Raw genomic sequence first — 25,973 nt, forward strand, 5'->3', positions numbered from 1 at the left:
TTTCTGTTGTAGAAATAATTGTGAAATTTGTGAGAAGTGTTTTTTTTAGTAAACATTAACTGCCAAACAAAAACCGTTAATTTGCATTTTTCCTCCTCACAGTTCAGTATCAGCTTAGTTGGCCCTATAGTTTATACCTTGCTGTCTTAGGAATGTTAAAGGTACTTACCAAACCTTCAACTCCAATTTTTGACATTTTGAATACTGAAAAGTATAGCAGAATCTACGTTATACACTAAAATTGAAGGCCAGCAAAAAGCAAGGACACTAAACACAGTAGATGCTGTAGTATATACCATCTTTAACTAAACAGCATTGAGAGCAGGGGGAAAAAAAAAAAGGAAAAAAAAGCAACTCTAACTTCTCACAGGAAGATTCACAAGCACCTCATTTCTATTCCACAAGCTCAGGTCCTTCTGCTGATATCACTCTGGGATTAATTCCTCTGAGATAAATCTGTCTTAACAGCTGGAAAACAGCTTTTCTTTAAGATCAATATATTGAAAGGCAGAATAACCAGTTCTCATGTCAAATTGCTAGTTTCTGGCTAGCATCTAGTTTATCTGAATAAATTAAGCTCTTGCAAATCTGTCTTAATTTACAACACAGTGGGTTACATACAGGGCAAATAGCTTTACAGATTCGGCAAATTAGTTTTAATAAAAACTTTCAGAAAATAAGGTGGTGGGTCAAATTGTCAATGGAGCTGTGCCAGTATAGCATTTGGCCCTGCGCTTGTAGTTTATAGAACAAGCCATAAAACTAGCAAAATTAATTCATTCTTAAATGCTCTGTCTTATGCTCCAAGTTACTTTATTTGAAGCTTTAAAACTCCTATCAGATGCAAATATTTCACTTGAACCAAATTCTGCCTCATTCTGAAACTAACACAACAACCCAATGAAAAACAGTTTCCAGTAATCTTCATCGGGTTTCTAACAAGGCAAAAAAAAAAAAAAAAAGAAAAAAAAAAATCTAAGCTTCACAGAAATCATATTATGAAAACATGAAGCCAAAAAGTTTTTCTTGAAAATTTCTTTGACATTTTAGGTTAGGTGTATGAGATGCTTACTTATCAATGTTTTCATTTCAGAAGTTGATATGACCAGGGCTCTATGCTTTCCTGTGATTCACGGTGTTACAGTGTGTTGAGATGTTCTGCTTTTTATTAATGCAAGTCTTTCAAAAGACAGATTTCTGAATCCCGACTAGGCAAGACATTTTCAGGCCCTCAAGCTAACCAGAATTACCTTATTAGCTGAGGTATTTAGAGTGCCCACAACAAATAATTAGTCCCTTCACCTCTTCCATGTAGATCAGCTTGAAATGCTTCATTGCAAACACCACCATGAAACAATAATCATCCAAGAAAATGGTAAACACCCCAGTGCTGAAAGGGACAAATTTGGGAAAAAGATGACTCCCAGGGAACAACCACAGCTTAGCATCCTCTTCCTCCCATTGACATAATGATCCCCTACTACTAGAGATAGTTATTTCCATTGCAGTTTTACCCAAAAAGGCTTAATGTGAAGACACACCAACAAGAACCTGCATGGAAGAGCTTACAAGGTAATTTATGATGAGAACAGGCATGAGAGTAGCGAATAAAGTGGTGGTCCTGGAGGGAAAAGGGTAGTTGTAATTATGACAAGGGAATGTAATTAGAGAGACTAAAAGTGATGAAGACTTGGAGGTGCAGGTTTTACAGGAGCTTCTCCCTTTGGATATGAAGATAGTGGATCATAAGGAACATGACTCCACCAGAAATTACTTCACAAATCTGATACAGGGTGAACATTTAATTTTCCTAACTACAGCTTGATTTGCTCTTTTCCTGTCTTTTAGTATATTCAGTGTCATCAAATTTAATGGAGATTTTATTAGGTCTTAAATATTATCCCTTAGCACTGTAATTATCATTTGCGATTAATCCTCCTTGCCCTAGAAAGACATCCACATTTTTTTAATGGAACAGTATATATTCCAATGTTCATTTATAATTACAAGACACATAACTGAAGAGAACAAATTAAAGGGCAGGTCTCTCACTGCACAATGTTACTGAGGTATGTTTTATTTCGGATTAATTTACCCTTGTGCTACACAAACTATTGTAATCCCTCTGTCATTACCGCGAATTACTTACAGAAGAATCTGTGGATTACATAAAACGAATTACAAAAACATTCAACCTTTGATACAACCAGTAACTGCATCGAACAAAATATTTTAGCATAGTAAGTTCTAAAGCAGTCCAGTATCGTTTTCAACACATCTTCAAGAGACAGGTACATAAGGGAAAAATCATCAAAAGAGTTAAAAGCCATATAAGTCTTGTTAGATTATCTTTGCTATAATCACCTGCCACTTTAGCACACTGGAGGAAAGAGGCAGATATTAAGGGGCGGGTAACCTCTATGTTTTGCATCACTGTTTTGTGCTTTTATATGTTCCTTCTTCAGCAATTGCCTCATAAGAACAATTAAAAATGCATGTGTTAAAAAGCAACCAGAGAGCCATTACGCAGTGTAGAACCCCATCCTACCTGCAGGATGGAAAACAAAACCTGTCTTGCATGTTGGGTTTCTGAGATGGCTACAGGAACACGACCTGCCAGAGGGACATTACCTGCTTGAAGGTACTCGGGCAGCAGCGTCTCCGGCAGTGTCTCCGGCAGCTGGTAACCATTCTTCCTCGCAACCACGAGGTGGAAAGCGGCACAAAACTCTGGGAGTGTCAGCGCCCCGTCGCAATCCATGTCGCTCAGCTCCCTGCGGGTACAACAGGCACACATTTTCCAAGCCGTTACCTCAGGGAAACATACATGTGCAATCACAGGGAGACAGAAATGCAGCTTTGAGAAGGGATATTTTAATACTAGACAAGCATCTCTGTCATTTGCACTTGATCCTAACTTGTACATTCGTCTCAGGGAAGATGAAGCAAGCTAATTTTCTAATACTGACTTGTTGCTTTTTTCTTTTTTAACAAAGTACATTTTTTTGTTATGCATCATACTGTATGTATACATTATAACATGAAATACATATCCTGTATCTCCAAGGGTGAAATTAACTTTTAGCTAGTTTTGGCTAATCCATGCAGGATCTTAAACACTGCAAGCAGAAAAAGTTAAAAATGGACTTCAGCAAATGGTTACTTAGCACTAGTGACTAGCCCCAAGAAGAGCTAAAAAAATGCTTTTGACAAGTTTACATGTTATTGTTAACTGCTCATTAGAACTGTTGTGTCTTTAATTCTAGGACGCTCTTCAATCAATAAAACTGGACTTCAGAAATTCAAGAACTCAAATTTATAAATTAACTCTTTGTAAGAAATAAGTATTATTTTCTCATTAGCACATGGACTAAAATAAACAAACATAACTTCCTACTCTTTGAAAATAATGAGCATTTTTCAAGCTGTTGAGGTTATATAGTAACAAAGACTGAAACATCCCATGTGTTTAACACAGTGACACAACCTGATAAATCACATCATCACTAAGTTATAATTATCTACTAGAACAGAATACTTTTCTTTAAATTTTGCACAGAGAACAACTTGTGTCAGCAGCAGAAATAAAATGTGTTTTGTTAACATATTGGGTTAATCCATTCTTCTTTAACAATCTTGAATTTAAATTTCAATATTCACTTCCCCCAATACAATGTTTCTTCAGTTGTTTTTTTTTTAGTTTCACAACTGACAATCCGCTTTGAAAAGATTCCAGACATATTCTTTGACCCTGACATATGTTTAGGCTCTTGCAAGCTTTTCTTCTCATCTCTCTTCATAAAAGCATATATAAAAGTAAAACTTTTGTCAGCATTTTTGATCAACATTTAAAACTGTTTGTTCTTCCTATCTGAGATGCAAGGATGACACTGAATTACAAAGCACCATGTTGTTTATGAAAATATAATAGAATCCTTGTCAAATTTTATAATGTACAGTTCCATCCGCAATCGTTTCTAAATAAGCTCATTAAAAGTAAGTGTGCTGGTTCATTAGAAAAGCACTGATGAATTATGTAGTTGTACTTACTAAAAATTAGGCATTAATTAGGCCTCCTCTGACAAAACACAGCCAGAAACATAAAACCAACAACACATCTAAAACATTCCAGAGGTGCTTCTCCTCTGTGTCGTTTCATGACAAATGTCAGTTCGTTGAGCTAATGATGCTGCTTACAATATACTTAAGAACAGCTCTCAGTTATATCGCTGTTCAAACCTTCCCAGTCCTGCTGAGTAGGCAAACATCTCTACAGAAAACAAGCGTGTCAGGAAGATCAATGAGCACCCTGCTGCTTCGGCCTGAAAGTGATTCTGGAGATAAGAGCAATAATTATAAATTTTGAAAAGTGTCTTCAATTAACAAGAACTCTTGAATTAAGCGTCTTAAAAAAAAAAAAACAGGATACACATCCCCAGTGCTATTACAGTACTTACCAGATGTGAGAAAGCTCTGGGATAGGCAGCTTTGATTTTGTGAAGAAATTCTTTGCCACGGAACCTGTTGGGAAACCGTGCCTTATCAACCATTGGAAATTAGTTCTCCAATTATTTACCTTCGGCCAGGGCTGCCATGCCAGAAGCAGCTGGTTACTTTACATCCGAGAGATGCTCAGATTAACTGCATGCTAATATAGCTGTTGGACCGTTTTTCTCTTGGTGAATAAGCGAGAGAGAAAGCCAGACAGAGCTGTTGACCTCATTTCCCCATTCCCTCCATATGGGAAAAATAAATAAAAGGAAAACATGCTTCTGTACTAGTGATTCTAACCAGCATAATTAGTATGTCACCAATGATGAAATAACAGACACAAAGGGCTCTACTTCACCCAGAAGCCATGTGTGCGGCAGTATAGTGCTGTAGAGTCTGCACTGCTCTCCCAAGACACTGCTTCAACCATGACTTTTCCCTGCAGCGGCTCAAATGTTATGAAAAAAAGCAAAAACCCAGGAGATTCACATAGCACATAGCTACTGTCCTGCTGCAGGCATCCTCACTCACCCTGCCACAACAGCCCTTCTCATTCTTCTCCTAGCTAATAAATCCATTATCTCACCATCCCATACACACAGACTGTAGAGGTAGCACAAGATCCCTGTACCCTGGAAGCCCTTCCTGGATATAGGCTTACAAAACGTAAGGCAACGTAATGCAGAGACTTCTAAAGTCTCTACTACTCTGCCCCTTGTGCATTCAGGTCAGATCACCTATTGCAGGGCATAAGAAAAGCTGTAACTGGGGCAGGTCCAAGACTCACCTAGCGCAGAGCATGTCCTCTCCAACACCGGCTGTCAAGAGAGGACTGTGTGGCCATGACAAAGCCACGTGATATAATGTAGCTCCAGAACATCCCCCAACCTCTGACCACCTGCGATTCAGGAACTTTGTCAACCAGGGGTAGCACTTAAATATTCAATAACTTCTGATTGATTTTTTCAATTACAGATTTCTCTAATAACTTCTTAAACCTGGACAACATCTCTAGCAGCTGTATCACCTTGCAGCAAGGATTTCTACAGCTTAATTATTTTAGGATGCTGTGGAAGCTCAAATTTATTGTTTATAAACAGTAATTTTGGATGTGCAAGGACTGCCTGAGAATCTTTCTCAACATAAAGGAAAATGCACAGCTACCTGAGAGGCTGTATATGCATGTACACATACATACACAGTTACCGACTTATATAAGTCTGTGATGAAATACCATGTTGTTGAACAACCGTTTTCTCTTTCAAGAAAATTATATTAAGGGAACTTAACTGAGGCAAAGAACTGGTGAAACGCTAATTTCTGTCAGCAGCAGGCAATTTATTTAAACTTTTGTCTGGATCCAAGCCTCCTGAACCCCAGTAACAGAGCAGGACTCAGTATAAACCGCTTCAATTTAAAACCTGCGACGTCTTCCTTGACAGACCAACTATCTGTACCCGCAGTGACTCCTCTCACGAGCAGCCTGATCGTCCTATTTGGGATGGAAATGCAATCTCAATACTCTGTTAACAATACGTTTACCATGTGTGTGCTCTCCAGGATTTGATTTTAATCACCGAAAGGTCAAAATCTGAGTCCCTCAGAGCCATAAACACTCAGGCTTGATCACACAGGACAGTCAAGTGTATGCTTCACTTTCATCACATGGGTGCTGCCACATTTCTGCTGGGAAAGCAAGCAACCCTAAGGGTTTTTTCAGCTCAATACACATTGCAGGTGTGATCCAAAAATACAGTACCTCAGAGTGAGAGCTCATTTTCATTTTTACTGAATCGCAACACTTCTCTCTTAGATGCAATTGTTTTCCTAAAATCAGGATATTTAGGAAAAAACCATAATGCCCACAGTACTGGTTTGCTCTTTGAGTTCTCTGCCTTTAAAACAAAAATGCAATCAACTCTTTCTCATAAACTCACTCCAGAGAGAAAAAAGAATTAATTTTTCTACTTAACTCTTTGCACCTCTCAGCCTGGTCCCTCTACTCGATACGCACAGTGTTTGGTAAAAACTACCTGAAATAAAGGAGTTGAGGTCAGGCTGCAGGGACTTGAACTGGTTGATGTAGTAGTCTCGCTGCTCCTCCGTTATCCTCCAAGGGTCATCCGAGTAGTGGGCACTGCTGTCCTGCTGCTCCCGCTCCGCTGAAAGAGACTGAAGGGAGGGACACTGGCACCGGCCGCAGGCAGAGGGCCAGAAGGGCCAAGCAGGGCACTGGCAACCTCAAGAAACCAGATTCACTCTCTTCTATTAGCAGACACATATTTTAGAAAGATGAGAAGCAGAAATGGCCAGCCTGATTACCGTTCCACTACTTTTCTGTTAAAGCTGAGGCTAATATTAGGTATCTTTAACCAGGCAATTAAAGGAAGTTTACATGACTGAAGCTAAAAGAAAAAGGAAATCTTACTACTGCTGACCTCAAAAAGGGAAGTCCAAGGCATACCTTACTAGCTCTGGATTCAGTTTGGCTGTTCATTTTGGCTGCCATGCATTACAACCCTGAACTGCACACTGTACGCCTGAAACGGATGGAACCAGTGAAGGACCTAAAGCTGTATTTATGCAGCACAGTGTATAAAAATTTAGCTCTGCTAAGAAACTATGTATTTAGTCTAGGAGTGGTGCTGTAACTATGGAGCTATACCGCTTCTGGACCTCGGCCCACGCAGGTACCTCTGCACACATTACACTGAGCCAGGGAGACATGCAAACCCCTACAGACCTCCTTGACCTTCTGTCACTTCCCATGGTTTAGGTAAAAATTCTCCTTCAGGAAAAAGAATATTCTGGAGGAGAAGGACATTTTATCCATTTATGCCTTTGCTTTCTGATTGACTTGTTTAAGGGAGATTGGGTGGTGGTGTCTAGAGAGGGCTGCCGGTACAATTAGTGCCTTTGTTAATCTGGAATGACTTAGTATTCAAGATTTAAGCCTGGATGACAACACAAAGAAGGAGGGCAAGAATGAACAATAATCAGGCTCCAACTAGCTCCACAACCCTTTCTCTGACATACCTGTCCATTTCCTAAGAATCAAACGCAAAACACTGGTTCTGAAACACACCAAAGGATCCCCGAAACAGGCAACATCATAAAGCTGTAAATTAATTTTCATTTCAAAGTGCTACACAAATGCACCCAATTTCATTTCAAGTTAGCACAAATTATGTGACACTACCTGTAGATCTTTTCCTGAGGCTCAGGTGACATTTTATTATGGGTGTTGGGTGCTAAGCACTAGGGAAAAGGTACAGAGTCTCTGAGTCTTACTTATTTAGGAAAAGCTCTCCCTTAGGAGAGCTTTGTCCTTCCACAGGGCAAACTACCTGTCTGCATAGTCAGTGCACAGCAGGCATACTGGAACATTGGATACATCTGCTTTTGCAACCAGGAGGAGAACATAGGACCCATCTCATAAAAGCAAACAAATATCCAGAAATTAGTTTATTCTGTTTGAGATGTGATTTAACCAACAGGAGTGAAAAAACAGAATACGCAGAATATTAGGCCATAAATTCTGTGCGTGTGTTACAGATGGCATTCTAAATCAAGCAGGAATCTCTGTGAAACCTCACATATTTTAAATAAAAATGTTTTACTTTTGCTAGGATAACCTCAATTTTTTTTTTACTTTTGAACTGAAGATTCTCAGTCTAGTTTTCCTATCTATGCTATTTGGTCCTTCTCATTCTACTTAGCTTCAGCAAAATAACTGGATTATTTATTTTAATTTCTCCTTCCCATCAGCTTTGTTTTTTTCTTTTTCATATACTAAAAAAGCACGCTTCAGCCTTTAGTCTAAAAACACCATGAAGAACACTTTTTATTTCTGAAGTGAGAATACTTCTGCCTTTTTTTTTTTTTAATTTCTCTGTTGTTTTATTAGTAGTACTACTAAAGAAAAACATGCAATTCATTACCCGATTAAGAGTTGAACAGGCGAGTGCAGGCTTGGCTCCATAATTCCCTGATGATGGTCCATCTTGCTGGTGAGTAGAGTGTCTGACTTCATAAGGAGCTACAGACATTTAAAATAAAGTATATAAATGAAAGGATAATCAAAAAGATGCTACTAGGCTAATCAAATACCACAAGGTCAAGAATCTAGCTTGTGAACCTAGTATCATAGTATCAAAGTCCATTTTGTCTTCTGCAACAAAATTCCAGCCACATACTTGCCTTTCACACTACATCATTCTTCTTCAGACATTACTGATAGAAACTGTCAGTTATATATTACTAGATAACAGAAATCATTGTTCATCATGTTGAAATATAAATTTATATAGCCTGTTTACATACTTATACATTTTATATACTTATAGCCATATATAGCAAAACAATGCCTTACAAATAAGAAGAAATAATTCAACTGAGCTGCAAAAAAAATGTTTTGACAATGCTATCAAACAGTAATTCACTAATTTTCCATATACTCTTCTTCCTCCTTCCTGAATTTCTGTTGAAAATCCAAATACATGACTCACCACTTCACATCATTTGGAGTAAAGTCAGTAAAGAAAAATAACAATTACTTCTTCTTTTGTTAAAGTAAGTCACTTACGTCCCACTGGAGCAAATATAGTAAGCAGTGACATAACAGCACGTTTAAGAACAATGTTTTAAAAATAGGTCAAGTATGCAAACACAAAGGCAACTCACTTGCAAACTCTTACAGAGCTGAAAACTGCTGCTGCCAGCCTATTTAAAATGTACCACTACAAAGACAGTCTGCATTAGATAGACAGAACTTAAAAGACGCTTGATGAAAACCGAGACCAAGAAATCTTAAAAATTCTGAGCTCAGGAAGACCTTAAAAATCATACCCCTAACTCCCTTGCTTTCCTGAGTGGTCTTATCCTGTATTGGTATCTATTTTTATGCCCGTACAAGTAACTTCTAATTTCAGAAAAAAAAAAAACCAACACAGGAAGGAAGCTGGGAAACATACAGACGCCCTTGGAGAGGACATTTAAGCACAAGGCCACTCTGCTATGTGTTTGCTGCCAAGAAAAACTTACAAAACTACCAAGAAAGGTATCATACGGTCATGGTTGCAGTGCGAAGGGCTGCCCTCGAAGGCACGCTGTCCAGCTGCAGGGTCAGACCTGCCGCACAGAACAGCCCACCCAGCTCGGTGCTGCGGCGCTAGCACCTCCTGCGCGTACGCGAACGCGGTGGCTCTCAGACCCACCCTTGCGAGTGGAAGGGTCAGAAAACTGGAAGGGTCCTAATCTTAAAGGCCAGGAGAACCAGTAGGTCACCGAGCCTGGCATGTGGTACAGCATGGGCCGTAAAACGTTACCCGCTTACTGCTGCTGAGAATACATTTGGCTGAAGTACCCCCAGTGGGATTAAAATGAGATTCCCTTTCTGGAAAACAGGAGAAATTCCCTTTCTGGAAAATAACCATAGTGTTCTACACCTCTAGTATTTTATCACCTGCAAGCAGCTGAAAGGTGATAAATTCACCTGAAAAATTCAAGCAGTTGACTAATTAATTTTAGAAGTTGACAGCTGGATTGGACGCTGCTGCCTCTACTCACTTTGCACAGCCGCTGACTCCATGAGAAATTTCACTGAAGTTACGATTGCAACCAAATTCAGAGGAAAAAAAACCCCAACACCCAAAATACCCCCCCCAGCACTGACAGATCTGGGACAGAGTCCCAGAAAACAGCAGAGCGCACAAGGTGTAACACAGTCGGCTGCTCCCGATGGTCGCCTCCTGCCCGGCTCTTCAGGGTGTGGGCTATCTGCCACGTGTCTTCTTCACTGGAGCAGAACATGCGTCATACCAGAAGACAACCTCGCTAGTGTTGCTTATTTCAGAAGTCAACCATCACTGTTTTGATCACCCCCAACGGTGGGGTGGGGAAAAATCCCATATCTGAACAAACAGCAGTTTACCTAACTGGCAAAAGAATGCCTGTGACTCAGTACTGGTATGATTTTCACATGAAGGCCACTTGATAAGTGTTGAACACATTCTTATCATGGCTTTAGTGAGTTTCAAAATGTCATAATAGCTCTGTTTTTTCACAAGGACAACAGCTAAAGGACTAGCATGCTCCACTCCTCACTCACTGCAAACACACTAACTGAAAGCAGGAGGGATGATGGAGGGATGGTACACACCAATGCCTACTACTGCCACCATCTTGGTCACCAGATGTTGCAATTAGGAGAGCACAGGCAACTTACTATTAACAGGAGCTTGTAAAACTGGCTTCTGCCCCACTACCCTCTTACTAAAATCAGCATGTTTTGCCACCTACTCTAACGGCAGTGAGATCAAGGACAGAGCATCTATGTAGTGCCTTATTTTTGGCTGTTTTGCCTAAGTTACATTGTGGGACTGTTTTTATGTTCATGTCCTATTGTTATTTCCATTATGAAACCAGAGAGATTATTATCCTTTCCTGCAAAGGAAGGTTCACTGCCAATCTGAAAACTAATATAGCAGCTATTGAAATCAGGAGTGGGCTTTTCTTCCCCTCTAATGAAACCAAAAGCATCATGCACTCTGAAAATACTCACAAACACTCTGTCAGTGGGATATACTGCACATAGTCTTGTCAGCGACTAGGTATTAGCATTTATATATAAGCAGTGACACATAAACTAATTTACCAGAAAGCGAACAGGACTGAACAATCAAAATAAAATTAGATGACTGAATCATGTTCCAAAATACAGGTCTAATTAAATGTTAAAATCATTAGGCTGACTGTCAGCTGCATTTGAAATTTGGATGCTTCTGAGAAGAAAAAAAGAAGAATTTAATACAATGTGCACATACCAATTTTTATCCTACCTCCGTGCTGCTGCTCGAGCCCACTTCTTGATTTACCATATCCATAACTTAAGGGTATTCTCTGGTAAGTAGATGGAGAAGCAGGAGGTGAGCAGATTGGAGACATCGGTGGAGACTTGGGTTCCTATTTCAAAAACACACCAACACAAAATGGAATTCTGAGATGACAGCAAAAAACCAAGTAATCCTGCATAGGGATCTGAACATGTACAGCATGATAGACAAAGAAAAGGCAAGCACTGTAGTTCCCTGAGGCCCTTTATTTCCAAGAAAAGGCTCCTTAAAAAAACAAAAGTTGGTAAAGACAGAATTTGGTATTGAACCTTCTCAGGGTAAAGCATGGCAATGCCATAGCAAAGCTTTACAATGAACAGCTTAAGGTATTTTACTTCTAAAAGATGCCTGAAGAAGTATATGTAGAATGCTTAATGTGAGTGGGTATCTTTGAATTTATATAACACGTTTAGTTAGGGTGAGTGCATTCTTTGTGGGAGAGCATTTTTCCTATAAAACACTTACAAAAAATTAAAATAAATCTCTGAATTGGTATTTTAAGCACTCTGTGGATTTGTAGGTGTTACAGGGTATCTATCCTACAGCGTTCTCTTTACCTTGACTTATGGATTGTTTAAGAAGAGGATGTGATCCTGAAACAGTTTACTGTGTAAAAAGGAAAATATAACACACAGAGAAAACCTAGATGGAGCCATGGGTTTGAGGACAGCGTTCTGCTTCAGTGTCAGTACACACAGGTGGACAGGCATACATGCTCTTCTTCCTCATCCTGTTATTTCACCCGTGTATCTTGTCATCAGCTCATTCCTGTTGGTTGACCGCAGGCTGGGAACGCCATTACTCATGCCAACGCACCGTGTGATAAATGTGTGCGCACGTTGTGGGAAGATAAAGCGCCTGCCACCAGGCACTTACAACATGACCTGATATGGTACCAGAACAGAAGGTGTCAGGCCTGGGGAAAATTATGAAAATCAAGGTTGCACTGTGAAGCTGCTTGTATCCAAGTAAGCACTCTCAACTCTCCTAAATACAGGTAATACATATCTCCCTTAGATAGCTTTATTAAACTGGCAACTCAGAACAACAGACACTGGGACAATGTTTCACTGAGGACAAAAGAAATGCAGATTTCTTCTGGGCTATTCCTGGGGGACATCAGAATGGAATAAAACCTGGTGGCCTTATCCCACCCAGAAATAGTGGCTTGTGATTCAACACCTCTTCTCCAATTGAATATTTCTGTAGTGACTAAGAATCATACTGGCCATGAGAAATCGCTCAGTTTCCTGTTGTGTTTCACAGACAGATTTCTATTTGCTGCTCCTCCACAAGAAACAGCGCTGGACTAAGTAGGAGGACAACACTGAAATAATTTATACAGACTATTACAGGGCTGACAGCTTTATACAAGGTTATATAGAGAAATTCCCTTCAGGGATGCAACTGGGATGCATCAAAATCAGAGCACAGCCCCAACGGGGATTGCTTGCACGTCGGGAGTTCATCTCCTGTCTAGTACTGCAAAACTGAGTAAGCCCACATGAGTGTAATCATTTACAAGACTGGACCCAAAAGGAGGATGCATAACAACATATTGGCCTGAAGGAGACAAGCCTGTTACCTGTTTGTCCCCTTCATCTGTTCTTTTGTAGGAATTTTTTTCCAAAGTTGCATGTGGAACCTGAAATTTAACTCCATGGAGCTCTGCTGGAGTCCCATAACGTACTTCACCGTCATTTTTCAGCGCCATAAACCGCGGCAGAGGCAATTCTTCATTGAAAGAGAAAAATTCAATTGAGACAACAGAATATTAAAAGTACTTTAAGTGGTATCATCTTGTAAAACCAATGAAAAGTTGTATTTATATTTTGTATTATAAAAGTTTTGTATTATAAAAGTTGTATTTATATCTATAAAAGAGTAGTATTTATATTCTGTAATGTTTATAAGTGTGGCACCCCTGTGATTATTTTATGTCTTAATAAAAATACGAATGTTACACAAAGCTACATTCACTAGCTTAATATATAATCTTGCCATGCAAAGAGAAAGAAGTAAGCCTTGTGCACGTTATTAAAGCAAGCAGCAATCTCATTTCCTGCCTTGAAAATGTTGTCTGTAATGAAAAGAATACTTTCCCACAGAAACTGTGGGACTGATGAATTAATCAGTCAGGATCACAGTATCCTCAATGCTGCCATCATAAAAGGAACAAATTAAAAATGGTAGAGTTCAGAGATCATGCCAAGGCCTGGTGAGATGACCATGTCAGAAGGTCCCATGTCGTGTCTGCTCTGCAGAGCAGGAGAATGACACTTTCTCACTCTTTAAGACTATTCACAATTATTTTGAAGAAACACCATTTATTTTTGTGCACAGTCACGCCGAAAGATCAATACAAGTAAGATTAACAGAACGCTCAAAACCGAGCAAAGTCGTACATCACCTCTGTAATCATTTACACCTACAGCTACTACGAGGAAGAAAAAGAAATCAGTTGGAGTTTGGTGCATGTTACTCACCCCACTCTAAAGGCACTCATACATTTCAAGACAAAATGTAATTAACACTGGAAGCATTTCAGTAAGTAAGTAGGATATCAACACAAGGACTGCAAGTACCCTTCTTCACTCAAATTTGTCAATTATTTGCAGATGTTGGACTTGTAAAACATACACAGCAAATCTCACTTAGTTCAGGTTTCTAATTTAGTTTGTTGGTTTTTTGGTTGTTTTTTTCAAATTAACATCCTTAAAAAGGATGACAGTGCAAGAGAGAGCACACAAGCTGTCTGTAACGAAAACTGACAGACAAATCCAGGCTGCCCCACTTCACCCCTGGTTTAAACCCCTCTGCCAGCAAGGCACTGAACCAAACCGTGCTGGCTGCATCCAGTCCCCTCCACTTAGGCGGGAGCTCTGCACTGCAGGAGCTCAGCACACATAGGTCTGCACTTGCAGGCCCAGCTTCCTCCCCACCAGGATGGGGCAGACCTGGGAACTCCCTCCCTGTGCCTTGTAGCATAGGTGAATCTTACATTTCGTTGCCCTTAGCAGGGACAGCAGAGCAGAAACTGCACTGGGAGCAGTGACCCGACTGCGAGGCTACGGGTAGCTCCTGCCTTTCCTACCTCCTCTCTGATCTCGTGGCTGGTTGCATCGCTGCCTTCAGTGCGACGGTGGCAAGCACTCTTGCCCAAAGCACAGCCTCATGGAACGGTTTGAATGTCCACCTGGGATATGGGAGCTAAGGGTTCAAACCTGTTCAGGCTCAAGCCCAAGTGAAAAGCCACGTGTTTTGAAGCCTGAGCCCTGCCGAGGCAGAGCATGCATCACCAAGGCAGAGCATGCCATCACCGAGGCAAGAATATAGAGTTCCTTCCATTTAGTCGTTACCAAGGTTTCGCAGCTAAAAGGGCCCTGCTTTCTCTCTTCATCGCTTGAGTTTGATAAAACTCTTTTAAGAAGTATTTTTCTCCATCAAAAATGGTAGATTTAATATTATTGTCAATTCATTGGGAAGAACAAAGCTGTTTTAAATTACATCTAATACACGCTTTCATACCTACTTATAGGAAGCATTATCATTTTGTCACCATTGCCCATTTATTTCAGCAGGATTATTTGCTAAAACAGATGAGTGTTGCAAGCTGCCCTGCACAGGGGGACCCCTGACCTGCCCATGCCGCCTGCAACATGCTTCCACCCGAAGCAGCTATCAGCTCCCACTCTGCACAGCTGTCAAGATTAGAGGCTGAAGGTGAGAGAGACATGCATCCCTAGCACTGATCAGCTGTCATTTGTGCCATTCCTCTGGTAATGCCTTTTCCAGAGGGGGATGTCACCTCAGCTTTGCCATACACGTAATTCACTGCAATTTTCTACCAGTCACTTAGAGAATGTAACATTACCTTCCACTCTTTCTCTACTCTTCAAAATACAATTGTTTCATAGACATGTTAGAAGAAAAGTTTACCACTACAGAGAGCTGACAAGCATTAAAGAAAGTGAAAAACAACTGCACAGCGCTGCAAGCAAAATTTGCTACTTACCATTCTTAATGCTCTCAATCCGTACTGGGAACCCTGACTGCGCTGCAGCAATTAACTTCAAAGCAATATAAAACTGAGCAGGACCAAAATAACCCACACGCTTGGCTCCACAAACTTCTGTAATCTAAGAGAGAAGAGAGACATTGTTGGTTAAATGCATTTCACTCTTCCAGGGAATGTAAACACCACTACTTAAACAAAGGAAAAATTCTTAAAAAATGCAAAATGCGTGTTGTATTTAAAGTTTTCTATTAAACATATTTGTTTCAACTCAGGACATTGCTGTCTGATCACATTCCCCTTAGTATATCAGAGACAGGTAGTGATTTGTTATCCTTTTCAGAAGCATTGCTGGTTAACATTGCTATCGTAAAACAATTTATGGGTTTTCATACTACGAATGATTTTAATAGCAGGTGAAATGATAAATTGTTAAGTTTTCTGCCCAGTAAAACATTTCCATCGCAGAAGCTATGATATTCACAGAAAACTGTACTTAATATTAGTCCTTACAACAACAGTTCAGACAATCACTGTAACTAGAACATAAATGCAACACAAGAAATACCCCATCACAACGCTTGAGTAGAACACTTTTCTGTGTGAAAAATTAACATGGTCTCAGCATCAAAGCTTAATTTCTGTATATACTTCACTGTTTGCTTCACTCAGCCACCTCCGTGAAGCAAACAGCTCCACATTCACACGCTCAGACAACAGCTAAACAAACAACAGCTACCAGCAGGTTTGAAGCACAGGCGCCAGCTCTCCCATGCACGGAGCTTCCAGATGCTCACGAACAAACCTCAGCCAGGCACTGAGGTTAGAACGAAATCCCATTCCCCCCAAATGTAAAGGGAAGCCCCAAATTGTTTTCCTGAAAATACACCTAGATTAGCAATGTCTCCTGGCTGGCGAGGTTCATCGCCTGCGTGCAGGACGAGTAGGGCTGTGCTGGTTCTTCCTTCATGGGTAAGTGCTGCTCTCCAGAAAACCCCGTGCGCAGATCGCTCCCGAGCTACAACAGCATGACAGAAACTGTTCTCATGTCATGTGTATAAAAAAATAGCACAAATGGATAGTCTATTTTTCCTAACTTATTTTTATATGTATATATGTACACATACACACACACAGAGTGGCAAAATATCAGGTGAGACAATTACTGAAAAATCAAATGTTTTGGAATGGTAATTCTTACTAATCAAAGAAAATTATCTTCAAGCGAACTCTTTCTTCTCTGGATGTGGCTTCTGCTTTGATTGAATGAGCTCTGCCTTCCTTCTCTTCCTGTGAGTTTCAGAGATGCATGGCTTAATTCTGTGATCACGAGATGTATCAAGCAGCTTTCTTTTCTCTTACTGCTTGATGAAAAGGGAGACTGATTCTCTGTACAAGGACAGCTTCAATTAACCAGCGGCATTTGCCATTCCCTTTCCTCTACATATCTTTTTTCTGAAGTCACTCTGGCCTTTTTTTGTTTTTGTTTTTTTTTTATTCCCCACCCCTCTGTTGCTGGCCTTACTTCTTTTATATTCCGGTGGGAACGCAGGGCACTTGGCTTGTGCCCGAGATGCATGGTGCTGAAGCATGGTGAAGGTTGTAGAGCACAAGTCTTCCGAGGGGCGGCTGAGGGAACTGGGGTTGTTTAGCCGGGAGAAAAGGAGGCTGAGGGGAGACCTTATTGCTCTCTACAGCTACCTGAAAGGAGGCTGTAGCCAGGTGGGGGTCGGTCTCTTCTCCCAAGTAACAAGCCATAGGACGAGAGGAAATGGCCTCAAGTTGCACCAGGGGAGGTTTAGGTTGGATATTGGGAAAAATTTCTTCACCAAAAGGGTTGTCAAGCATTGGAACAGGCTGCCCAGGGAAGTGGTGGAGTCACCATCCCTGGAGGTATTTAAAAGAGGTGTAGATGTCCTTAAACATGGTTTAGTGGTGGACTTGGCAGTGCTAGGTTAACAGCTGGACTTGATCTTAAAGGTCTTTTCCAACCTAAATAATTCTATGATTAAAAATGGGAGGGTACCGGGAAGAGAGGAACAGGTGGAGGGGAACTCCTGGGAGGAGGGCAGAGCCCCGTCCGGGGTGCAGGAAGGAGCCAAGCACACCCCATCCACCTGGGCGGATGGCACTATGCAGACCCCAGTGTTGCAGAGGGCTTCCCGCTGCCGTAGTGAGCAACACTGCCCGCCGTAGGATCCCACTGCAGCAGCGGGTCCCCCGACAGCAGCCTACCGGGGTCCCCTGGCAGGAGCTGACACCACAGGTGGATGCCCACCGTGCTGCAGCGGCAGTGCCTGGCCGCCCGCCTGCAGCCTGGGAGTGCTGCCGGGACAGCCGATCACAGTACCGGCACCGTTTTGGGAGGGCATTGGTACCATTTCTGAACTCAAAGCAGGTACTGGCGTCCTTCCCCTTGTCCCTGGACACTCCTCATTCACTCAGTCCTGCTGCCCACACCTCCTGCATGGTCCTTCCCTGCCAGCGGCCCCGGCTCTGCCCGCCACAGCAGTGCAGAGCACAGCCGATCAGGTTTGACCCGGGACGGACACGGAGCCTGCACCGTGGCTGCGGCCCAGCCGGCTCCCCACAGGCACAACCGCCCGGGCACGCCACACCCCGACAGCTCTGGAGACAACGCCGCCGCCGCCGCCACCGCAGGTAGGTGGGAAGCCACGGGCCAGGGGCTTGCTGCGCACCCCAGGCGCACAAATTCAACAACCTGGGGTGAAGCAGCTGGAGAAGGGGCACAACCAAGCTGAAATTCACTCTGGGTACACAGCCCTGGTTTGTTAAAGCAGAGGTTCGTTAAACAAAGGCCAGCACTGAGTACGGCAGTTTGCAAAAGCTGGGCACCGGCCCGCACCCAGGCCCTCCCGTGGGGGGTGCGGGTGTTCACCTCCTGCATGACCCATGGACGGTGCCTGGGGATGGCAGCTGCTGCAGTGCAAAAAACAGCACGCAAAATCCCTGGGTGTACAAGAGGGGACCACTGGCCACGCAGACCCCAGAAAGATTTTTCTCCTCTTGGGCTGCTTTCCTGCCACGGCATCTGACGCTTGCTGGCACAGAGCAACGGCGTTACCATGATCTGCGTTTCCTCTCGCCGGCTGCTGAAAAGAGGAAACACCGAGCAACTGGGACTTTCACACAGGGATTTGTGATGCTATCATCTTCCTGACAAGATACTGAGAGTTAATTTTCCACCTGTTTTTCTATACTTGGAAATATTAAGGCCGCGGAATGCCGTAAATGCTCTGCTTGCTCCTGATGTAGAACCATGAACATTTTATTCTGATCAAGCAGACAAAATTTTTTATCAAGGATACACCTCCTCCTAAAAATATGGTGGTGTTTCTCAAGCACACCAACCAACCAACCCGAAACTTTCGCTCTGTAATTTTGCTCTTCAGTGGTAACAAGAGAAAAAATATTTTATAGGCATGAGCTCCTCTGTGTTATTTTTGCAACTAGATCCTGATCTCTTGTTAATGGCCCAGAGCAACAGATGCAAGCTGACGGAGTAGCCAAATTTATCACACAATTAGTTGTAGGTATTCACATAGATTAATTGCAGGTAGAGACATTTACTCTTATCAGGTTCTCTGTACAGTTGGAAGAGGGGGACTTGCGTTCCCTTCCAGACAGCATTTCATACTACCTACACCAGGACCCTCCTTAGAGCTCCTATGGGGAGCAGCCCCTCTCCAGCAGCCCCTACCTCCGGCAGCTGCAGAGGTAGGTAGCAGATTAGCCTTTATCCAAAATTAATTCCTCAGAACGTGCTGCCTGCTTAAATTTCCACAGCAGCTTAAAGTGAATACTGCATTATTTTTTTGTTTCCTGGTTTTACCTTTGGCAGGGTCAGTGCACATAGCCTCTTGATGGGCAGATTACATTTAGTGATATGCAATACTGAAGTTAAGCTAGTTTGTGCAATATACTAATAAGAGTCTCCAAGTTCCATCTGAATTAAAGGCATTGTATATGAATGTGATACGATATTTTTTCAAGCTGAAACTAGATTCTTTCTCTAATAAAACAGAGAGTACTTTGGAACTAAGATTTATGACAATATCCCCTGAAAGACAGGGGAAACATCAGTTCTGTTTCCATTCAGTTCTGTTTCCATTCAACTGATGTTTAAAAACAAATTCTTCCTATCCTTTCCTGTTGTCAGGTTGCATACTTTTCAGCAAGCTAGTAAGGAAAGAACTGGTATTTTCTATTCGTGCACTGCTAAACAGACATCCATGTAAATCAAAACAAGTTGTATACCTTGATACTTCAAGGGATTTTAATACAGAACTATTGACAGTCAATTTTCTTTGCAAATTTTTTTTTTAATTCTTCAGCAGAAAACTGTAATCCTCCAGTCACAGCCGAATATTGAAGAAAAGTTTAATGAAGAACATTTTGGAATTAATTTTTCATGGTGGCAGGTTACAGATGTTGCTTGCCAAACCTAACCTCAGGATGATAAACTGGATTTTTAACAATTGATCTACTCAATGGTTTGTGAGGCAAGAACATGATGCTGAGTGGACTAAAACTGAGTTTAAATTTACTGCAAGGTGTAACTACTTATATTAAACAATTTCACAGGTCATTTGCCAATTAAGGAAACAAGTTCATTTCACACAACATGTGAAAACAACATTTCTCAGAGAAGGATGGAAAGCTGTAGTGTCTAATCTCGTGTTCGTTCTCACGCAGTCCTAGAACAGCACCTCTCAGTTCAATGCGATTTCAGCAGGTAGCCTTAAAACACATGTTCTGTACACAAATCACTCCATCTTCCCTATCAAGCAGCAATAAGAAGGGGAGAAAGAGCGTGATCTAGATGCCTGCACACCCTTTGGACAGGCCAGAAGTTTTTCTGTGGTTGTAAAAACACACACTTTTTTTTTTTTTAAAAAAGATATCTCCAACTCATCAACAATAAAATTCAAAATGTAGCTACAAGCTGTTCAGAAGAGTGGCTGTTTTAGATTACCATTCTCCATACAAACTTCTAATAGAAAAGCTTTACATCTTGAGATGCTTGAACACAAAGCAGATTTTTGTATTTACTATCCACTCACTGCTCTGCTCTATCGGCTGACAGCAAGTGTTATTTTTGTAATTGCTCCTTGAAGACATCCCACATGAAGCAGCTTTTCCCAGCACAATCTGACATTGTTCCAGCTCTCCCCAGTTCTCTCCAAACAAGTTTCCACTGCAGTCTCCAAGAGCACTGACCTCTCAAACACCCTGGGCAAGTCTAATTTAGATTGCAAGAGCTAAACTTCAGGAACTGAACATTAGCCTAGAGCTGAAGTTTGTTTTCCGTAAGGAGAAAAAGAGGTAAAATCAGAAACAACTATTCCATAATCCTATGGGCAGGCTGAGATGACCGTCCTGCAGCCTTAAGGGAAAGGTTTTCAGCTGTAAGGCAAAGGTAGAGCTGGGATTTTTGCTTTTTCATTTAGCCATTAATGCTGCTACAGCACCCTCTGTATCTAGCTGGCACACAGTTTTTGTCTGTTCTGCCCCCTTGTCGCTACCTGTCACGTAGATGGTCACTGCTTGTCATTTGTGGGCAAACCCAGCCCAAAGGTGCTCAAACCTCTGTGCGGGTTGTGAGACTCTGAGAGGAACGCGTGTAAGCTGAATGCATATTCAACTCATTCGGAAAGAAAAAGAAAATTAGTATCACTGGCTCTTACATTAAAGGAAATTTTCCTCGCTGCACCTTCCACCTCAGCCCAACCCCCGAAAGCACAGTTTTGTTACTTGTCCTTGCTCAAGCTATAAGGAGGTAGAAAGATTTTCCAGTTCATCAAGTGCCTCCACATTTTAAGGAACATGTTGAAAAGCTTCTGCCGTTAGCTGACGCACACCTCACCCTGCAGGACGACCAGCCCTGATGCCACAGCTGAGAGCTCAACCGTGGAGCAACCCCAGGCTCCCTTCTGGATCAACCACCCTCTTATAACTGTTTCAAAGACAAATATTTGCAGCAGTGGCTTATCAACAGCTTATCTCAAAATTGTGTCATGCATCTGACCCACTTTACCCTTTTTTTTTTTAAATTTGTGTTTACAGAGTCTTTGATCTGCTTGTTACAGACGAGTTTTGCTACATTCTTAAACAGGTATTCCTTTCTGAACAGATCACTGTTCAGATATCAGTAACACTACCTGGAGCCCGGGACTATGTATCTATCTCTTCATTATTTAAAGCGAAGTAAGAAACACCACATCCTGGATCCAGGAGGATTACTGCCTGGGAAGGCAACAGGACGAGGAATGTGCTGGGGCAGTTACATACCCAGCTGTACAGAGGAAGAGGCTCTGCTACGGATTAGGTTCTTTAGCTCTGCTCCTTCATATCAGTGGTATTTCTGTAACTATCTTATTCTGTCGTCCTGACTTTCAAAACCACATTTTATCTGTGTTAGACTTTTTTTTAAACATCACCTGAAATGCTTACTAAAATCTAGTTATTCTGAGCAAGCATGGTTCCAACACCCAAAACAAAAGGAATTACAAATGGCTTAGTTTACGGTACGCAAGACAACACATATATAGCGTATTTTTAAAGATCTAACTACAAAATGTTCTCACTGTTTAAGCTCTGCATGATCACCGCTTTACATTAAAGAACACCATCAATTTAAATTGCAAGGCAAGCTGCTGATAAACTGCCAAGGCTTAGCAACTTCAGTTCACACAGCGGTAAAAGCAGCAAAGAACACCCACATCTGTTAGGCAAAACTCTGCCGATAGCACCGCCAGGGTTTCCCCAAACTCCCTCCTCCTGGCACGACCCAGAATCATTCACATCCGCGTGCACCAGTGCTCCGCGTGCCATCGCACCTTTGCCCGTCTAGGGGGAAAGCACTTCACTTCAGGAACAGGGAAATGCTTTTCCAGCAGCTCCAAGCAGAACATTTTATGCCAATACCGAGAACTACAAGGCTCATGATTCAGTGCACAGACACACGCGAAGCCACAGATAGCATCGTGTGAAACAAACACTAAAGCCATTTTCAAACAGCTCTAAGTCTCACATTGAAGCCTAACAGCAGAAATATTTTATATACTAGAAAAAGTCGATTCCCGAGCAGAGGTTAAAAAAAAAAAAATGCAAACACAACTGTTTACAATCAGTAAAGATTTTTGCGAGCAGGCAGGGCAGGAGCAGGGCAGTCATACTCGGTCAGTGCAAGGGTCGGTAAGTCTCTCTTGTACCTGAGAAGTCAGCTGCAGATGCCTACAGAAACTCAAGCGTGCGAATCATGCCGTACTTCTCTCCAAGTAGAAAGACTGGCAATGCCAGCATACCACAAGTTACAAAAAATATTGAACTGAATTGTGCAGCTACCAGGACATGTGAGTCAGCACTGTTAATCAAAAGATTTCCATTATCAAGGAGTGCTGGCTAGAAAAACCCTGCCAGGGAATAAAGGCTGCTGATGCATGCTAATATTTATAAGTGTTGAAGCATACCTGAAAGAAATCCCATCTCCTATGCTCAACCCTTTGTCTTTAATACACAAATGCCAATGAATCTTTTATCTGCATATGATGTGGAAAACGTGGACACTTTCATCTAATGTCAGTCTTAGTGGAAGGTTTAAGAATCACCATTCCTGAGAAATATCTGGAAGTCTCCACGCCAAGTAAATTATTTTCCCGACAGCAGTGCCTACAGAATTAGGTCAGAGGCTGTTACGTACATTTGCTGATACTTCATTCTGTCTTTCATTTGAAAGAAAAACCTAGCATCATCTTCACTAAACACATGCCTTTAGGAGTGTGTAAAATCCTGCAGGGTTGAAAGAGATGAAGCAAATCCTTTTCAAAAACTCCTTGCGTTTTTCTTCTTACTATTTGGAAAACGAATGCTCAAAGAACAGCACTCATCCACCTAAAATTGTTCTAGCTGTGTTTCATACTCACTAGTTTGTATCAAATTCATATAAAAAACTACCCAGGTCAATAAATACAGCTTGTGCCAATAAATTTGCATAGGATTATGAGTGAAATTTTAATAAAGCTTATTACACTTGGAACACAAAAATAAAAAGCCTGAAAACAGGTTACTCCAGATTTAATAACTCAGCATAAGGATACCAACAAGCGGTACGGATTTTTACAAAAGTAGGAGTCTACTTATTCAGTGAACTGCTTCACATTCTTTGCAGGTAATCAGTTCCTCAGCATCTGGATATGGAAACGCAGATATTCGGCAGGTCACTCTCTGAAATGCTGCACACACAGCCTTGCCAAAATCACTATTAAGACCTGAAATCCCATGGAAATCTGCAGAGAACACAGAATTGGGTTGTGGGTGTTTTATTTGCTTTTCAAATCTTACTGTAGAAGCAAGGGAGTAAGCATAATGTCCCAAGTAAAATGGCAAGTACAGAGCTGTCACACCGCCCCATCCAACCAAGTAGATTGCAGGAAGCTTCCACAGGGCTTATCCAAATTTCTTCTGATGCAAGTCCCTGCCAAGAGCATTTCCTTTTCTTGGACATGAGACATGAGTTTCATAAAGCTCATCCTACAGATGGTTAATACTATACATTTTATACATTGTAAATATGCTTCTTTAAAGGCACTAGTCATTCCAAGGATTTCTGTTCATTTTCCTGCTCACCTCTTTTCTTCCAAGAACTTACCTAGGCACGTAACACAGAGAAGGTCCAGGATGTGAGAGAAGAGAACCCAGACCCTCCAACTCCTGCCCGCTCAGCGGAGACATTATCCTGAACACCCTTACCCACAAGCAACCGACATGGCAAGAGGAGCTTGATGGAGGCAGGATATAACTACCCACACTGGAATTTGGCCAGGGCTGGCACTGAGCCAACCAAAATATGCATCCCTTCCTAAAACTTTCATTTTCTGGAGGCTGAACTGAAAAGAGTATCTAAACCTTACTACTAGTGAGAGTGAATGGAGAGTTCCTCTTCAGCTCAAGTGGAAACGCTGCGCTTTGCACAGGAGCTGCACCAGCAGCCTTTGGGAATGAAAATACAGGATGATCACAGGAGCGTTAAGGAACACCACTGCTTTTAACAAGGATAGATTTTAGGGAAAGGGAGTATATCCTTGTGTTTTTATCATTTTAGACCACTTCAGCAACCAAGCTGTTAATTATTTCAAGGAACACTTTACACAAGCAGCATTTCTATTAGCATATTTTCATCTTGAGAGTACATTTTCACTGACTTAAAATATGACACTCATTTATAAGCTTGACTTCATTATTTAGAATGACATTTACTATGAACTCCAATGTATTTCAATATGCTTATTTTTAAAATCCATTCAAAACACTCTACATATATACAAAACTGAAATTAAATGTAACTTGAAGCTCAGTCCTAACAATGAAACCTTAACAGGAAAGGTTTCCTCAATCTGTCCAAGCCTTTTTTACACAGGATGAACGGTCTCTCCATTGCTGCAGTTCAGATATGGATTAAAACACATACTCTGAATTTAAAAAAAAAAAATGAAAACACTGAAATTTGATAATGGTGCAGGAAGCCATTTATAATGGAAGACTCCTCAAGCCTACTTAAAAACATCTGACTGAATCTTGCAGTTGGTTATTCATACAGACAATCCTTATCCTACCTTTTGTCAAATTTCAGTCTCTTAACAATGCTCCACAGACTGAGAGGTCAATGATTTTTTCAGAAAAAAAACCAAGCCCCACTGGTTTGAGTTGAAGTAATTTTCTTTGCTTAAGTCAAAATTCAGTTTGAGTATTACTCATGCAATACAAATGTGTATTACAGAAAAGTCCACTTCATTTTTTTACATCATGACATGTTGTTAGGCAGGATTTACGTTACTCTCTGAAGAAGTTAACGTCAATTCTTTGTCGCAACTTACTCTTCAATAAATGAGCTAACTTATGAAACCAAGCAATACAGCTCTGTTTTGTTCTCATGTTAAAATATCATCACAAAAAGCTTCGGTATAAGTCACAGTTGGTGAAAACCCCTCCCCATCACCCATAAAGAAACTTGCCAATCTCACCTAAGGCACAAAAAGTAACCTGAAACAGCTGAAAAAGTGACAAGCTTTGAGCTTAGCAGTAAGGAGACAACACCTCCTGCAGACACACCAGAACATTTTATGGAAAGGTAATCAAAATATCTTCTCAGATTTGGGGCCTCTTTTAGCACCGCAGAAAAAACAATGGAAATGCTTGCTAGAAAAATCCTAAAGTCAAACTACAATGAGGAAAATGGGCAGAAAGGCCATTCCACAATCTCCTTTGCAAATGTATAAAAATTAACTGCTATCAGAAGTCTCTTTTGATACTTCCACTGATACACTCAAGCCAAGGATACCCAAAATATGGACCTTTTCCATTAAATCTTTCTTTCCTTTCTCATTTGATGGCAATGTTTAAAGACTTCATTCCATCTGAGTATGCTGTGTCGTGACAGGCGAATCCCAGAAAACAAAGCTGTTTTAACTTGCCGTCACCATCGAGAGGTCTCTGGGACTGCCTACAGAAGGTACCACAGCACACTTCTGCTGCTGCTACAACAGCTGCCTTAT

General features: G+C 41.3%; 1 protein-coding gene across 2 annotated transcripts in view; it reads right to left on the reverse strand.

Annotated features, from left to right (window-relative positions):
* REPS2 (RALBP1 associated Eps domain containing 2) overlaps positions 1-25,973 on the reverse strand; it is a 98,107-nt gene that overhangs the window by 47,116 nt on the left and 25,018 nt on the right. For both annotated transcript variants that reach the window (XM_072852743.1, XM_072852734.1), the window contains exons 2-8: positions 15,400-15,523; positions 12,970-13,118; positions 11,331-11,454; positions 8,433-8,530; positions 6,525-6,663; positions 4,458-4,521; positions 2,632-2,774 (exon numbers count right to left, since the gene is read on the reverse strand). In XM_072852743.1, coding sequence (XP_072708844.1) covers positions 2,632-2,774; positions 4,458-4,521; positions 6,525-6,663; positions 8,433-8,530; positions 11,331-11,454; positions 12,970-13,118; positions 15,400-15,523 — 841 coding nt within the window. The remainder of the gene's footprint in view (positions 1-2,631; positions 2,775-4,457; positions 4,522-6,524; positions 6,664-8,432; positions 8,531-11,330; positions 11,455-12,969; positions 13,119-15,399; positions 15,524-25,973) is intronic.

Source organism: Ciconia boyciana, chromosome 1 (genome assembly GCF_034638445.1).
Source record: "Ciconia boyciana chromosome 1, ASM3463844v1, whole genome shotgun sequence".
NCBI classification, from domain to species: domain Eukaryota; kingdom Metazoa; phylum Chordata; class Aves; order Ciconiiformes; family Ciconiidae; genus Ciconia; species Ciconia boyciana.